General features: G+C 38.1%; 1 protein-coding gene across 7 annotated transcripts in view; it reads left to right on the plus strand.

Moving 5' to 3' along the window:
• The window catches only part of LOC126284912 (NF-kappa-B inhibitor zeta-like), a 269,508-nt gene that overhangs the window by 218,589 nt on the left and 33,789 nt on the right, over positions 1–17,130 (plus strand). For all 7 annotated transcript variants that reach the window (XM_049984175.1, XM_049984177.1, XM_049984180.1 and 4 more), the window contains 2 exons: positions 4,906–5,098; positions 8,109–8,469. In XM_049984175.1, coding sequence (XP_049840132.1) covers positions 4,906–5,098; positions 8,109–8,469 — 554 coding nt within the window. The remainder of the gene's footprint in view (positions 1–4,905; positions 5,099–8,108; positions 8,470–17,130) is intronic.

Here is a 17,130-nt window from a genome sequence, read left to right on the forward strand (position 1 = left end):
TGTTCGATAGTGGCAAGGCCATGGGCATGAGGGATGTTGGTGTGTAGGTAGGTGCATCAATAGTGATGACCAAGAATCCAGGAGGAAAATGAGCAGGGGTGGTGGAGAGTTGGTGAAGTAAGTGATTAGTATCTTTGATTTGAAAGGCAAGGTTTTGGGCAGTTGGTTGGAGGTGTTGGTCAACCAGAGCAGATATTTTTTCAGTAGGAGTGCATAGTAGTGCAATAACAAGTTCCAGGATTGTTGGGTTTGTGGAGCATGGAGAAGGTGTGTGTGTGGGGTGTTATTGGGTGAGGATGGAGGTGGACTCAGGGGAAAGGTTATGGGATGTGCCTAAGGATTTCAGTAGGGATTTAGAGGTTACGTTGGGCTTCAGGTATGGGATCACAATGGCAAACCTTATAGATGGGGGAATCAGACAGTTGGCAGAATCCTTATGTCAGGTTCTTACTCGGATTCATCACAACATGGGAGTAATTGTCTGCAAGGAGGACTCCCATGCTCACTGTGCTGAAGGTCTCACGAGGGACGTCACAGACACACTTTACCCCCAAAACCTTGTCTGCAAACACATTTCCTGTGCCATATCTTCACACATCTCTAATCCTCCAATCACCTACAAGGATCAGCTACATGGGAGCACCCACCTCATCACCCATATCAGCCTGGGCTGGAACGGTTGAACTATATCCTTTGCCAGGGCTTTGATTATTTTATCGTCATGCCCAGATATTAGGCACGTCCTACCAAAGATGTTTCCCATCCCTCTTACCTACTCAACCTACACAACATCCTAGCCCATCCCTATGCCACTCCCATTCTCAACTTCTTGCTTCTTGCCTCTTGTGGAAGGTGTAGGTACAAGGCATTCCCAGTCCACCCACCCATCACTTCTTACTCCTGTTCAAGGTTTATCCTACCCCATCAGAGGCAGGACCACTTATGAAAACAGCCAAGTCATATATCAGATCTGTCGCAATCACAGTACAGCTTTTTATGTCTGAATCACAACCAACCAGGTCCACCAGAATGAATGGCCGCTGCCAAACTGGCGAAATACAACATCTGGATCCTTCCTCCACCACCATCCTTTCTGAACTATGCACATTGGAGCTATCCTTGCAACACATCCTTCACTCCCACAACCCTCCTCGTCCCAATCTCCATTAACCCACTGTCCCCACAGCCTCCACCCAACTGTTTTTTCTTCCTCTGCCCCTGTTGGAGAGCAAGAATGCTGAACACATTGTCAGATAATCTCAGGAGATTTCACCAAGAAAAAAATAATTTATTGAAAATGTGGTGCAAATTCTATAATAAAATTATGATACTGAACATTAGATATTTATGTGAAGTATGCGGTGAACAAAGATAATAAAAGACAAAAAATATTAAGGCTAGTCATTTTAATTTATACTTATTACAAATTTACCTTCAACAGGAAATAATTTCTTCTTACATCTACACTTGTTTTGAGACATGTCTGTAAAAATATAATTTGTGTGTGATTATCCTGAATATAAAACAATGGAAAATCCAATACGGAATGTAGCAGTATTATGAATAGGATAGTTGCTACTTACCGTATAGTAGAGGTGCTGAGTCATTGAAAATATTTTGTAGATAAATTGAAGACACTTGTACTTATCTGCACAAGTTTTACCACAGAATGGTAGAGAGATAAACCTAGAGGTAAATCACAACCAGTGTCCACTGCAGAGTGTCCAGAGCAAATCCGACCCACACAGTAAACAAAACATAGACAAAATATAGACTAGACAGCACTGAGAGTCAGAACATGCTAGGCATGACATCGGCCACCTGCTAATCACTGATCTACCACACCTGGTGGGGCAGGGGCACAGCATGTATTAAATTCATGTTTCCACATCAATTCGGACTTCAGCATCTATTCATCATATGCCTAGCCCATGTAAGTGTCACCCTCCCTTCCATACTCCTAACCAGCAATTCGACTGCCTCTCTCTGAGCCACTAGCTAGTCACCCCAAACCCCTCTTCTTGACCCTTGTGTGTGTGTGTGTGTGTGTGTGTGTGTGTGTATACACTTCCTTTCTCCTGTGCGTGTGTCTGTCAACACCATAACACTTCTGGTATTTGGTGAGTGGTTTCCTTTACTCCTAATATTTACTTTTTAAAAATTCCGAGTTTTTAAAGAAGTAAATTTGATTACTACATACATGTATTTATAAGTCCAAATTATGTGTTCTGTATAATTGTGTTTGTTGATGGTATGCTATTTTGTTGTACAAGTAAAGAGAAATTACAAGAAACCAAAAAGTTGTTATCCAAGTGATCTCAAATGAAAGACTTCAGTGAAGTAAAGAAATGTCTGGGGATAAATATTGATTATAATTATGCAAAGTGCATAATGACTGTTAGTAAGGAAAGCTTATTGAATGTCTAGTTAAGAAATATCAGATTGAATATTCAAAGTTGTGCAGTACACCAACAGAAGTTAATTTGAAACTAGAACCAGCTCAAGGTGCAAGTCATGATGATATGTCCAGAAACTTGATAGATGCTCTCATGTGCATTAGCTCAGGAACATGGCCATATGTAAATTACAGTGTAAACTATGGAAGTACGTTTCAGTAATGTTATAGTGATACTTTAAGTATAATTTCCTTGAAGTTAATCTATGAAAGAACTGAAAACATTGATTTCTTGGATTGTTTTGTAGATGCAGATTGGGCAAGTGATAGTGTAGTTTGTAAGTCCGTGTCATTTTGCGTAATTACATAATTTAGAAATTTAAGAAACAAGAAAGCATTATGAAATCCTCTACTTTTGCTGAGTTTGTAGCATTGTCAGAAGTAGTAATTGAGGTTAAATTAATTCTAGATATTTTGAATAGCTTTGATGCAAAATCTGATGAGCCCATGAAAGTATATGAAGAGAACTCAGGGGCAATCAGTATTGTTAGATATGGTAACTTTACTAAAAATACAAAGTACATTGAAACACTCCACCATTTCATGAATGAATGTTACATGAATGGAATTATAGATATTTGTAAAGTAAATTTGGAAAACAATGTAGCAGATATTTTACCAAGTCATTGAGCAAGGTTGATTTGTAAAATTTTGAGAAATACAATTTGATTGTGTTACAAATGTAAGGAGTAGAAGCCATTGTAAGGAGTAAAAGACATTTCAAAAATTTCTATTTCTGTGTTTCACTACTCTGTTTGGGTTGGCTTTCTTTCAATAATTTCTGTGTATGGTAAAATGCAACCTGATATGCATCACTAACATAGATGTATATTTGAATAAAAATTAAACTTAGAAGGTGACCTCTTTCTCATTTCCCTTTGTATTTGTAACATATGTCCTACAGTTAATGTTTCTGTAACTGGGTTTTGGAAGTTATATGATTAACTGACCAGCAAGACCTATACAAATTTCTTAAAAAAAAAAGTAGAGGAACATAGTTTACAGACTGTGTTACTGGTCTTGAGTCCAAAGTCTGTTTGATGCAGTCTCAACACTAGTCTGACCTGTGCAAGCCTCTTCATCTTTGCTGAATTACCTACATTTGAAACTATTTACTGTATTGAACAAGGCTTGGTCTCCCTCTGTATTGTTTGCTCTCCCTCTTCCACTATCAATGAATCTTTTACTTTAGTTAAGTTGTGGTAAAATTTCTCTTCTCCCTAATTCAGTTCAGTACTACATTATTAGTAATTCAGTTTAAGCATTTAGTTTTTATAATTCTTTCATAGCATGACATTTCAAAAGCTTAAATTCTTTTATGAACATGTTATAGCACACATTTCACTTCCATACAAGATACACTCCAAATAAAAACCTTCAGAAGAATACTTCATAACGCTTAACTTTATATTAAGTGTTAACAAAAATTTCTCTTTTTTAAAAAATCTTATGTTGCTGTTGCCTGTTTACATTTAAAATCCTTTCTACTTTTGCCATCATCATTTATGTTGTTGCCCAAATAGCACAAATTTTAGTGCCTCATTTCCTGACCTCATCCTCTGAGCACCAGCTGATTTAATTTGACTACTTTCCATTACTATTTTTTTTCACTTTTTTTTGTTGATTTTCATCTTTTAACTTCTTTTAAAGACACTATTCCATACATTTAACTGACTGTCCAAATCCTTTGTCATCCATGGCAGAATTATATCATTGACATAATCAAAGTTTGTATTACTTCATTGTGGATTTTAATTCTCTTTCCACACTTCTCTTGGATTTCTTTACTGATTGCTCAATGTCACATGGACATGGATAGGCTAAAACCCTATCTCATTCCCTTATCAACTACTGCTCCCCATTCATTTCATCTGAAGCCATACGCTTCTGGTAATGATATATTAAAATAAGTATGTAGTAAATTGCTATGGGTGTTTATTTCTGTAACTACCACCACTAAAATTTAGTGTAGTTGCACGTAATACAAACGTTCATGAATTGTGCATTGTTGACAACAGTAATTTGGAAAAAAGGCTGTGTTAAGGAGAAGTTATCCCACTTTAGCATCCTAATGATAAATACTTCCTTGCAGAAGAAAGTAATGTGAGAAGTGGGGATGCCAAAATAACATATGATAAACTAGAATCACATTGGTATGTAGGTACAAAGGAAATATTGACACTGTACTGGCAGGATTAGAATAAGGGTAAATATATATAAATGGTCTATTGAATGATAGGCTGAATTACATCCACAAGCATGAAAGTCACATTTCATGTTACTTTTAACTACTACTAATGAGAAAAGAGCTGTTCTTATTATTAGAGATAAAAGATTTTAACATTTGCCTGCATATTCATTGTTCAATTTCTTTGTTAATAATTCTATATGAAGTTGCAGGCGGACTGAATGATGTATGCCTAAAGGCTATTTGTTGTTGTTTTGTTTAGGGGGCAATGGATGGACAACAACTACCACCCTCTCCTGATAGTGGCTGCAGTGACTGCAGTGACTATTCCAGTGATTTCTCAGTTGGCTCCCCTTCATCTGTGATGTCAGGTGTGATGAGGACTGACACAGAGAAAGTGGTGACAACGAGTGCTCAAGTAATTGCACAACCCACAAATCTCCATACACAGATAGGTATGTTGACAATTGGAATACATTTTACTGTACCAAAGATGATAGTATGAAGAGACAGCTGCTGTATAATAACCTGTCTGTCTTCTTGAACATGGCAATAATAACAGAAAGTGGAAATGTTAAGCACTGATACTCTTCTAACATAAATAATTCTAAATTTCCTATCAGGATATCACCTAACACCACGTACTGATATGTTTGTTTGTACAAAGAATCGCACTGATAACAAATACATACACAGCTGGGCATTAAAATTGTTATACCATGAAGACAGAATGCTACAAATGTCAAATTGGCCTGTGTGTACTGCATACTTGCATATTCAAGTTATCAGAAACCTCACAAAATAGGTAGTAATAATAGCATTTTAAAAACATCCATCAGCACGTGTTTTTATTTGACAGTAGCAAGAGTGTGGCTTACTAAGACCGTGGTTTGTCATTTCATGATACTGCTGCTCATGTTGGTCAGGATCTCACAAATGGTATGTAAATATGATACAGAATGAATGGGTGCAGGAGGGTCATACTCAACACCATGCATGGTCTCAGGACACCTGTGTGATGACTACCAGTCGAGACGATGGACTTTTTGTTTGCTCTTCTGTGCATTATCTAACTACGTCAAATGACTTGAGTCAGGAAATTAACTTGTTTGATCAAGAGGGGGATAGTGCAGTGACATCTGGTGAAGCATGGACTGTCAACATGGCCAACATTGTTGCAGCTTTCGTGGATAATGCAACAGACAGTGGTGTGCCAAACAACATCACTGGACATTGGAGTGGCACTGAGCCATCTTTTTAGCTGTGTCCTGGTCCTGCATACAGCACCATGGTTGACATATACAACTGTGGTGGCTCCAAGATGGATCTTTTCTGATTGTATTCATCACATCATACAGCCCCAGCACCTTGTGTGATGGTATGTTGTGTCATATGATCAGTGGCGGATACTTACAGGGGGCGCATGGGGCATGCGGTGCCCATAGCTGGGCCGCCCAAATTGGCACCCACACCACCCTCGCTAGTCAACCCACATACTATTTGTTTGTTTCATCCATCAGTTGACTCAACTGAATTGAATTACTGAGTAGCTGTACTTTCCTATGTAGCACACGCGTTTCTGTGTGGCACATAGACAGCTAACACATACGTACGAGAAAAGTTGCAGCAGTTTTTATTACGGTAAAAGTAAAGGTATCTCAAGATATCTTTAGTGCCCCCTCCTTGAGGTTTTTCTGTATCCACCACTGCATATAGTACACAATGCAATCAGCTTTTTTTTACATAGCCAGTAATGTGGACAACAGGCATTACATTTTGAGGTATCCATGACATATTTTAACAAGATAGTGCAAGACCACATGTTGCTCATACTGTCCTGATCCACTGCTATGCAGAGGGTGTTTGACTGCTGCCTGACCTGCATGCCACCCAAATCTCCCACCTGATGACAATATCTAGTCAGGGGTTGCCTAGAGGCTGGCTCATCATAACTCACCAGCCATGAACAATGATGAACTCTGGCACAGAGTTGAAGCAGCATGAAGTGATGTAGCTGTATCTGTCATCAAAGCTCAGATTGATTTGGTGCCCAACTGTGTTAGGTGGCAGTTCTTTGTATTTAATTTCACTTTCTGTATATGCTTGCACTGTCTACAAATTAAATAATGTATTTTTTCTACTATAATCCATATGCACTATAAGTAAAATTTTGTTATTTGCTGACTTTTCTGTAGTCTTATTAAAATTGCTTGATAGTTGACACTTCATGCATTGGAGCTGGTTTCCCCCAGTCGGAGTGCTCTGCGTCATGCCCAAACTATTCGCCATTGCTGAGCTGCCACAACAATTGATCAGTTCACTTCCAATTCCTTGTCCAGAATTATTTCTTGAAGTGTTTGGATCCTGAAAAACACACACACACACACACACACACACACAATGTTAAGGAAACACACATGTTTCTTACACAGCATTAACCAAACAGTACTGGATACTTCCACACAAAATGTGATTCAGTGTCACATATACACTTACAATAATCACAGAGATTGGCTTAGATTAAATAAGCTTCACATGATGATGTGTGAAGCTGAATTTTTGAATGCTGCGATTCATTGTTGTGACTAGAATGCTACACTCATAAATAAAACTTCTTAACCCAGTGTTTTGCTGTAGCTCAATCATTAGCATGTGAGCCAAATGATTAGCATGTAAGCCTGACATGTTGAAGGTTGTAGATTCGAATCTTAGTAAAAGTAGTGACTTTTTTTTATTTCTCTATTTTTTTGTTTATAGTTTTCTACTCATTATTTTCATCATCATATTGACTTTTTTATTTGCTCTTATTTTTATCCCTGTCATTCTTTTTTGTTGGAATCTGCCTGTGTTGCCTGTAATCTGCAACCAAGTGTCAACAAGGACTGCTCATCAGTTGGCTCATGTAGCCAGTGTGAGGATAACATCAGGTAACCAGTGATAGTGAGAAATTACAGTTTGTTTGTAGTACTGAAACGGAATTTTTTCTGTCTTGAGATTGCTCATACAGATTAACTTCAATCACTGGTAACAAAATTATCATGATTTTAGTTCTACAACAGATTGTTAACTGCCATTTTCTGGGATATATTGTATGTCATGAGGCTGTAGTTAGCTTAGGGCACGAGTTTAAATTCAGGGTACAGAGTGTGCTGTCTGCCACATTTCATTCATTGGTTACATAGAATCAGATGTCATCAGAGCATCTTGCATTTCCAACATACTTCGTGGCGGTGTATTCCAACATACTCTGCTTTACATATTAACAGCATTTGTAATGTGATCCACTATGCTTGTGTGTCACATATTACTGAGTGGCAGCCCAGCACCCGACGTGGCACCAGTGACAGACATCAACTGTCTAGTAATTTTAATCAAGACTTTAATGCTGCAATTTTAATGGTCATCATTTAAATTTAGATGTTATACATGTCATGTTTCAGCAGTTTTATATTTTTACATTTTCAGGTATTGCACCTGCCCCCATTTCGCCAGTCGTCCAGACATTACAGCCCGGAATGCTTGTGGTGTTGCAGCAACAGCCAAAAACAGTAATGCCTCCACCACCACCACCACCTATTCTGCTACAGCCACAGCAACAGACACAGCCTCTGGCACCGCCACCTACACCTCCACTCTCACCTCAGGTCCTACGCCCTATTTTGCCAGGTGTGAACATTCCTGATGCAATGGATGGATGCAGTGAGCCAGCCATCAACAGGATCAGGATGCCTGGTCGCATGGTAGAACAAATGAAGGACAGAGCATGGGCAATAATCTTTGCATATCCAGAAACAAAACTCACAGACAAAGATGAATATGGCAACATGTAAGCATTTATTACCTCTTTTGATGAATTTGTTTCATGATGTCAAATTATATATAAACAGGTGCATTCAAAGGATTGAGTAAATATATCACACACTAATAGTGACTGCACCATACAATAGCCAGACAGACAAAATATAATACGGAAATAGTTACTCAACTTACAAATTCTGCGATATCATAAACTATATTCATAAACTATATTCACTGCTCCGTGCTCCCCTTGTGAGTGGCTAGCTTTCCTCACTCCATTGTTTCTATTTCACACTAGAATTATAAGTATTGTCCTACATATGTACATTTCCCTTGGACGGAAATCTGCAAGAATACACTGTAATTATGCCAAAAGAAAACATAATTGAGAAAAAGCAACTACATTCATCTAGCTGATTGACCTTGGTACACAGAAACACATAGCAACATTGAGACTTTACTAGCTTTCAAACTACTACTATTTCTCTACTATAACTACACACAGCCACACAGTTAGGTATCTGTGTGGACATCTGTGTGAGAATTTATAGTTAAGACAGAAAAAGAGCCTGAAAGGTAGCAATGTGTTTGTGGTATTACATGTCTGTATATACCACAAGTTTCTGTTTGAGGTGAGAGGTTGCCTTTCTCATTTTTGTTTCTTGCTTCCATCCTGAGAAAGCGAGAAAGAGCAACTGACATAATTGTGAAAACCTGTCTTTCTAACACCCTCACACATACATTTTGAAAATGTACATTGTATTAAATGTTTACATTTTATTCCACGATGTCAGGAATAGCTTACATTTTTCATGCATATCCATAGAGAACTCATTAACATTAAGTAGTTTTAAGTCACCCATATTCTTCCTAGAACATATAACTGAAGAGCCAAAGAAACTGGTACACCTGCCTAATATCATGCAGCCCCCCCCCTCCCCATGAGTAAGCAGAAGTGCCACAGCATGGACTTGACTAATGTCTGAAGTAGTTCTGGACACCCCGAATCCTGCATCCGTAAATTCTCACACACATGTCCACACAGATAACTAACTGTGTGGCTGTAAGAGTATGAGGGGGTGGAGATCTCTTCTGAACAGCACTTTGCAAGGCATCCCAGATATGCTCAGTGATATTCATGTCTGGGGCATTTGCTGGCCAGCAGAAGTGTGTGAACTCAGAAAAGTGTTCCAGGAGCCACTCTAGCAATTATGGATGCGTGGGGTGTCACACTGTCCTGTTGGAATTGCCCAAGTCCGTCAGAATGCACAATGGACTTGAATTGATGCAGGTGATCAGACAGGATGCTTATGTCTCTCAAAGTCATATCTAGACATATCAGGGGTCCCATATCACTCCAACTGCATGTGTCCCACACAATTACAGAGCGTCCACCAGCTTGAACAGTGACATGCATGGTCCTTGGATCCATGAGGCTATCTCCATATGAGTACATGTCCATCCGCTCAACACAATTTGAAATGAGACTCATCCAACAAGGCAACATGTTTCCGGTCATCAACAGCCTGATGTTGGTGTTGATGGGCCCGGTTGAGGCATAAAGCTTTGTTTTGTGAAGTCATCAATGGTACATGAGTGGGCCTTGGGCTCTGAAAGCTCCTATTGACAATGTTCCCTTGAATGGTTCACATGCTGACACTTGTTGAGAGCCCAGCAATGAAATCTGCAGCCATTTATGGAAGTGTTGCACTTCTGTCACTTTGAATGATTCTCTTTTGTTGTTGGTTCTGTTCTTGCAGGTTTTTTTCCAGCCACAGTGATGTCAGAGATTTGATGTTTTATCTGATTCCTGGTATTCACAGTAAACTTCTGAAATGGTTGTGAGGGAAAATATCAACTTCATTGCTACCTTGAAGATAGCGTGTCCCATTGTAAATATGTCGCCTATAACACCACGTTCAAATTCACTTAAATCTTGATAACTTGCAATTGTAGCAGCAGTAACTGATCTAACAACTGCGCCAGACACTTGTAGTCTTATATAGGCATTGCCGAGCACAGCACCATATTCTGCCTGTTCACATACATCTGTACTTGAATACACATGCCTAAACCAGTTTCTTTGGTGCTTCAATGTAATAATTTTTGTTTTGCATATTTATTTTTGTAGTTTGTTTTTAAATTTCCTTATTTGTTGTTCTGTGTGACCTGACAGCTTACTTGGTGGCTTACTTGATGTGACTACAGACATTGTAATACCATTTTCAACATTATGTAGAAATGTAACTAAAATGTTTACTTTTTCTGCCTTTTACATTTATCAAGGAAAAGGAGCCTCTGTTCTCACAAGTTTAGTTTCCTTCATTGTTTTATAAATGGCTTTTCATCTGCTGAAATTTTTCGACCCATAAAGCTAAGCTGAACTGTGACTTGAATCTGAAACTTTACCTTGTGGCCCAACTCAAGAGTTTGTTTGGCAGTACCTCTTTCTTATTATTGCAAACTCTACTGGAGCATTCACAAAGTACTTCTGAAAAGCAGTAGGGCTTGCATAAATTAAATACTGTAGCTGACAACCATAAACATCTACAAGGATGGGAAAGAGGGAGACAAGAGGGGATCTTTACCACCCCCACCCTTGAATCTGAAGCACATAGTTTTTATTTGATACAGAATTCTGATACACTGCTGGAAGTTATTTTCTGTTATTCCGCTAAACTCTGCTTTAGCCAGCTGTAGCATTACATGGCTTATCACAATGAGACAGTACTCATTTATCTAAAAACTAGCAGTTGTAGAGATATACCACCTGGATAAATTTCTATGGACACCCACGATGATACCACTAAAATATTAAAAAGAAACTTCAATACGTAACAAAAGGACAGCATTATTAGAATTGAAGGTGTCAATTTTAGCACATGTCAAGTCTGTTTGGGCAGAAGTATGTATCACAATTGAGCTAAAATCTGTAGCTGTGGTCCTCCACCTACTAACAAATGTATATGCAGAAGTATTAGAAAAATTAACTTAAAAGAAAATCTCAGTTTTATGTGAGAGATTATTTTTTAATGTATTTTAAGACAGTTGCAAGAAATTATAACCACCCAACAATGAAAGTAAAATACTTGCAGAATTTGACATTCGTGTTGATATAGGATCAGTTATGATAATGGTTGTCACAAGTAACTTTAAAAAAATTTAGTGAAGTGTATGTGTGCAGTCAACAGTATAAGTAGACAGTTGATTTCATGTGGCTCAATGGCCAGGTGCAAGTCTTTCAATTGGACTCAACTTCGGCAACTTTTGTATCCTTATCTGGACATTTCCTGTATGACAGTCTCTTCTGAAACTTTATGAAATCGTATTTATATGCTAGGCTTTTTGTTGCCACTGTATGGGGCCAATCACAAAGATTTAAATTGAATTTACACGTAATTCTGGCTCAAAAAACTACCTCAGATGTATTTATTTTCATTCTGTCAGACTTAAGTTAAAGATATTGTGTACTGTGACATTCCTCTCATGACACTCCAATTATATAAATGAATCTTGTATATTCTACAACTTTAAATTTCCAACTTACTATCTCTTATTAATGAAAGGTGAAGCCCTATATATCACCTATTGAAGAAATGCTGACATATACACAAATTAGAAATTTGTTGCTAATAGAAAATTTGAAAAAGAGAAGGAGAAAGGAATCTCAAAAGAAGACGACCAGACACTATTTTCTGCATGTGTAAAAACAATGAAAACCAATGGGAAATTAATTAATATTGTATGCTTGATGGCCAAATACCTGCTAACATAGTGTGTTGTGTGCTGAGGTGTAAATGGTTGCGACAGTGATGCTTATCGATGTAGTAAGTATACAGATAGAGAGACCAAATAAATCCATACAAGATACAGCCAGCAGAACAGTGGAAGAGGACTACAACTGGTTCATTGTAAATAGTTTAACTCTAATCTTACAAAAACTGATAGCAATTAATTCAATACAAATAAAAATGGCAGATACCAGAAAAAGCGACCAATGTTAATATATTAAAAACACTTTATTTATGAAATTCTTAAGTATCAAGATGGATAACTAACGAAGGTGGTGCCACCATTTGAATAAGGTTACCCAAGAGCTCAGTTATGACTGCTTGCTTTTAGTAATCCCTCTCATTGTGCTGACCTGCATGTGAGATTCTCAGTATACTATGCATAATTTCGTGCAGTACTATGGCATAATCATATAGAGAAATGCAGCTACAGCCAAAGAATATTTCTTTTACAGAAGTTTGTAGTATGAATATTGTATGAAGTTGAAACTTCCTGGCAGATTAAAACAGTAGTCTGGATGGGGACTCGGACCTTGGACCTTAACCTTTCTTGGGCAAGTGCTCTACCAACTGAGCTACACAATCACAACTCACGACATAATCTCACAGCACTACTTTCACCAATACCCCATCCCGTACATTCCAAATTTTGTGGAAATTCTCGCGAATACGTTGCAGGACAAGCACTGCTGGAAGGAATGATATTCCAGAATGAGCATTTCACTCTGCAGCAGAGTGTGCGCTGATATGAAACTTCCTGGCAGATTAAAACTGTGTGCCTGACCGAGAATCGAACTCGGGACCTTTGCCTTTCATGGGCAAGTGCTCTACCATCTGAGCTACCGAAGCACGACTCACGCCCGGTACTCACAGCTTTACTTCTGCCAGTACATCGTCTCCTACCTTCCAAACATTACAGAAGCTCTCCTGCGAATCTTGCAGAACTAGCACTCCTGAAAGAAAGGATATTGTGGAGATATGGCTTAGCCGCAGCCTGGGGGATGTTTCCAGAAGGAGATTTTCACTCTGCAGCGGAGTGTGCGCTTATGTGAAACTTCCTGGCAGATTAAAACTGTGTGCCCGACCGAGACTCGAACTCAGGACCTTTGCCTTTCGCAGGCAAGTGCTCTACCATCTGAGCTACCGAAGCATGACTCACGCTCGGTACTCACAGCTTTACTTTTGCCAGTACCTCGTCTCCTACCTTCCAAACTCTTCTGTAAAGTTTGGAAGGTAGGAGATGAGGTACTGGCAGAAGTAAAGCTGTGAGTACCAGGCGTGAGTCGCGCTTCGGTAGCTCAGATGGTAGAGCACTTGCCCGTGAAAGGCAAAGGTCCCGAGTTCGAGTCTCAGTTGGGCACACAGTTTTAATCTACCAGGAAATTTCAAGAAATGATATTGCAGACACACAGAAAATAGGTGGAACTAGAGCTGTGAGAACAGCTTGTGAATCATTCTCAGATAGCTCAGTTGCTAAAGTACTTACCAGCCATAGGCAAAGGTCCCAAGTTCAAGTCCGAGTGTGGTACTCAATTTTAATTTGCTGGGAAGTTCAAATCACTGCACACTGCTACAGAGTGAAAATTTATTCTTTAAACTACCCTTCTAGGCAGTTGATAAATCATGAGTTGTGCTTGGATAGTTGTTGATAGAGCACTTGCTTGCAAAAGGCAAAGCTCCTAGGTTCAAGTCCCAGTTTGGCACACAGTTTAATCTGCCATGAAGTTTCAAATCAGTGCACACTCCACTTCAGAGTGAAAATTCATTCTTGTATATCATTTAATAGAATTCTTACAGAAGCTTCTTCTGGAACTGTTTGATTCTTACACTAGTGTGCCAGTACACTTATGTTCAGATGGTATTTGTGCTTAACATTAGCAGTGAGTTTAGGATGAACTATGTAATTTTCTACTGGAATACTAAAAGGAAAAATTATTTCTATAGAGTCTTTGCATCCCTGTGTAGGTGTCAAAATGGAGGTTTATATTTTGATCCTGAAGTTTCTAAAATACTGCCAGTGGAAATCAGGTGGGAAATCCCCAAAATTTCAAAAATAAAGTAAATGAGTATTGGTTATACCTAAAATAATATTTGGACATATCACATAACTGTAATGCCGATCTTAACAGGTATTGACATTGCCAGTTCAGTCAATTGACAATTTTCTCTGAAATCAGTTAAGTTATATAAATGCTTAGTATGAGGTAGTGGATAAATACAGCAGCTAGTAAGTGTAAGTGTAAGAGGAAGAACAATAGCTTTTTCAAAAAATGTTGCAATTTGAGTACCTTCAGTTATAATTAGCGGATACGAAGTATCTCCATGAGCCATGAGCCTTGCTGAGTTCAGGTGGCTTGTGTCTCAATGATACGGACAGTCATGCCATAGCTGCAACAACAACGGAGGGTCATGTATGCAAAGGTAAAACAAACAGGTGAGGCAGCAGCCTCTTCAGTAGCTGCAAGGACAACAGTCTGGATGAGTGGCTTATCTGGCCTTGTAACATCAGCCAACACTTCCTTGGTGTGTTGGTAATGCAAACTGCTGAAAGCAAGGGGGAAACTGCAGCTGTCATTTTTCCGAATGTATATAGCTCTACTGTGTGATGGCATCCTCCTGCACAAGATATTGTGAGGATAAAATGACCCCCATTTGAATTACTTGTTGGGGACTACCCAGGAGGATGTCATCACAAGGAAAAGCAAAACAGGCATTCTATGAGCCAGGATGTGGAATGTTAGATCCCTTAATAGGGCAGGTACATTAGAAAATTTATAAAGGGAACTCAGTAGGTTGATATTATCTTGTTGAGAACAATATGGCAGGAAACAGGATATTTGTTCAGTCTCTCTCAGATCTCGCTCCCCCTTTGCAGCAGTTCCAGTCGGTTTTATTTATTTCATTGATTTTCCTCAGTGTCGATGTACTGCATTGCTACACTGGCTGAAAAATGGGGTTTGTAATTTAGACACTGATTACGGCAAATAATGTAGTCAACAGATGCTCAGTTGTGTTTCACTGTCTTTTTTTCTTTCACTTTACACAACCCCCCCACCCCCCCCACCCCCTCCCCCATATACACATTTATATGGCCAGTGCACTATTGTTTAACTTTCGATAAGCCTCATAAATAGTTTGCAGGCAAACGTGTGCATACTGCTACAATAGTTTCCTGTTGGACATCTATCAGCTGTAAAACCTAACCACAAAGTTCACAGTTCTTGAACAATAAACAAGTACATATGGAGCAGACATTGTCATTGTTTTTACACATGGCCTGATTGTTTAACACTTATTCCACAGTTAAGTTGAAGCATTGTTGATGTTCTAACCAGTACAGGTTTCTTTTCTGAAACTTGGCCATGGACACCCTGTTCCGTGACCAAAAATCGGGCCCTTATATATCATCACAATAATAGGTACTGAAACTACACATTGTTTAAAGTTAAATATACAGAAATTACAGTTGAAACTTTCTTCATTCAATTAACTAATACATCAAAAAATTGGTTATTTTAACAGTTTTTTGTACTACAAGAGTTAGGCCAAATTATTTGTTTAAATCATGAAATTAACAAATATTGTTACACTAACAATACTTTTGACAAAACTGTTAATTACTTTGGAATTAATTCAGGGCTGATTTTGCTAACATGTTTTCAAATAGAGCTAAATAGATACTTTAAGATTACTAGTATTTCATCTGACAAATGTTTGTAATTAGTACAAAATTTATATTTGTTTATACATCAACAATAGAATTTAAGTTACAAAGCAGTTACTGATTTCACCCTATAATGAAAGATACTAACGAGGAACAGTCAAAATCAGTTAGAAAATCAGTTACAAACATAAAACTAAGCACAAAATTAGATCTGGTGTTATATTCTTTGAAACTGAGTGCCAACCTTTCTGTTTTATGGAAATGCAGATCATATTCACATATGTTAATGGTAATTAGTTAAAATAGAAAAAATGAATTCCAAAACAAGAGGGAAATTAAAATTATCTCAGTTTGCTTTGTCACACCTTATACCCCATGCAAGTAGTTCAAACAGTTTGAAGAAGACAGTGAAAGAATGTATAATGAGATAAAGAAAATTATATAGCTACTTAAGGGCAACAAAAATTTTATTGTAATGGGCGACTGAAATTCAATAGTAGAAAAAGAAATAAAGGGAAAATAATTGAAGAATTTGGACAGGTAGAAAGAAAAGAAAGAGGAAACCATGTGATATGATTTTACATAGAGAGTAATTTAATCATCACTAAGTCTTGGTTTAAGAATCAAGAATGAAGATTGTATACATGGAAGTTACCTGGGTACACTAGACACTTTCAGGTTAACTATGTAATGGTAAGATTGAGATTTGGAAACAAGATTTTCCAATGTAAGCCATTTACAGTGGCAGATGTGGCCTCCAGTCATAATTAACTGCAAATAAAAACCGAAAGAATTACATAAAGGTAGGAAATTAAGTATATGGGATCTAGGTAAACCAAAATAAAAAGAGGGTGTTGAGAGCTTCAGATGGGAGTATGGGTGGGGAAAGGAAAGCAGTAGAAGATGAATGGGTAACTTTGAGAGATGAAATAATGGAGGCAGTAGAGGATCACATAAGTAAAAAGCCAAGGCATAGTAGAAATCCCTGGATAACACAGGAGATATTGAATTTAATTGATAAAAGAATATAAAAATATAGCAAATGGAGCAGGTGAAAAGGCATACAGATGCCAATAAAATGAGATTGTCAGAAATTTAAAATGGCTAAGCTGGAATGGCTAGAGGAGAAGTGCAAAGCTGTCGAAATATATATGAACAGGGGAAATATGGATGCCACGTATAGGAGAATTAAAGAGACCTTCAGAGGAAAGAGAAGCAGCTGTATGAATAGCAA

The sequence above is a fragment of the Schistocerca gregaria genome, chromosome 8 (assembly GCF_023897955.1).
Source record: "Schistocerca gregaria isolate iqSchGreg1 chromosome 8, iqSchGreg1.2, whole genome shotgun sequence".
Lineage (NCBI taxonomy): Eukaryota > Metazoa > Arthropoda > Insecta > Orthoptera > Acrididae > Schistocerca > Schistocerca gregaria.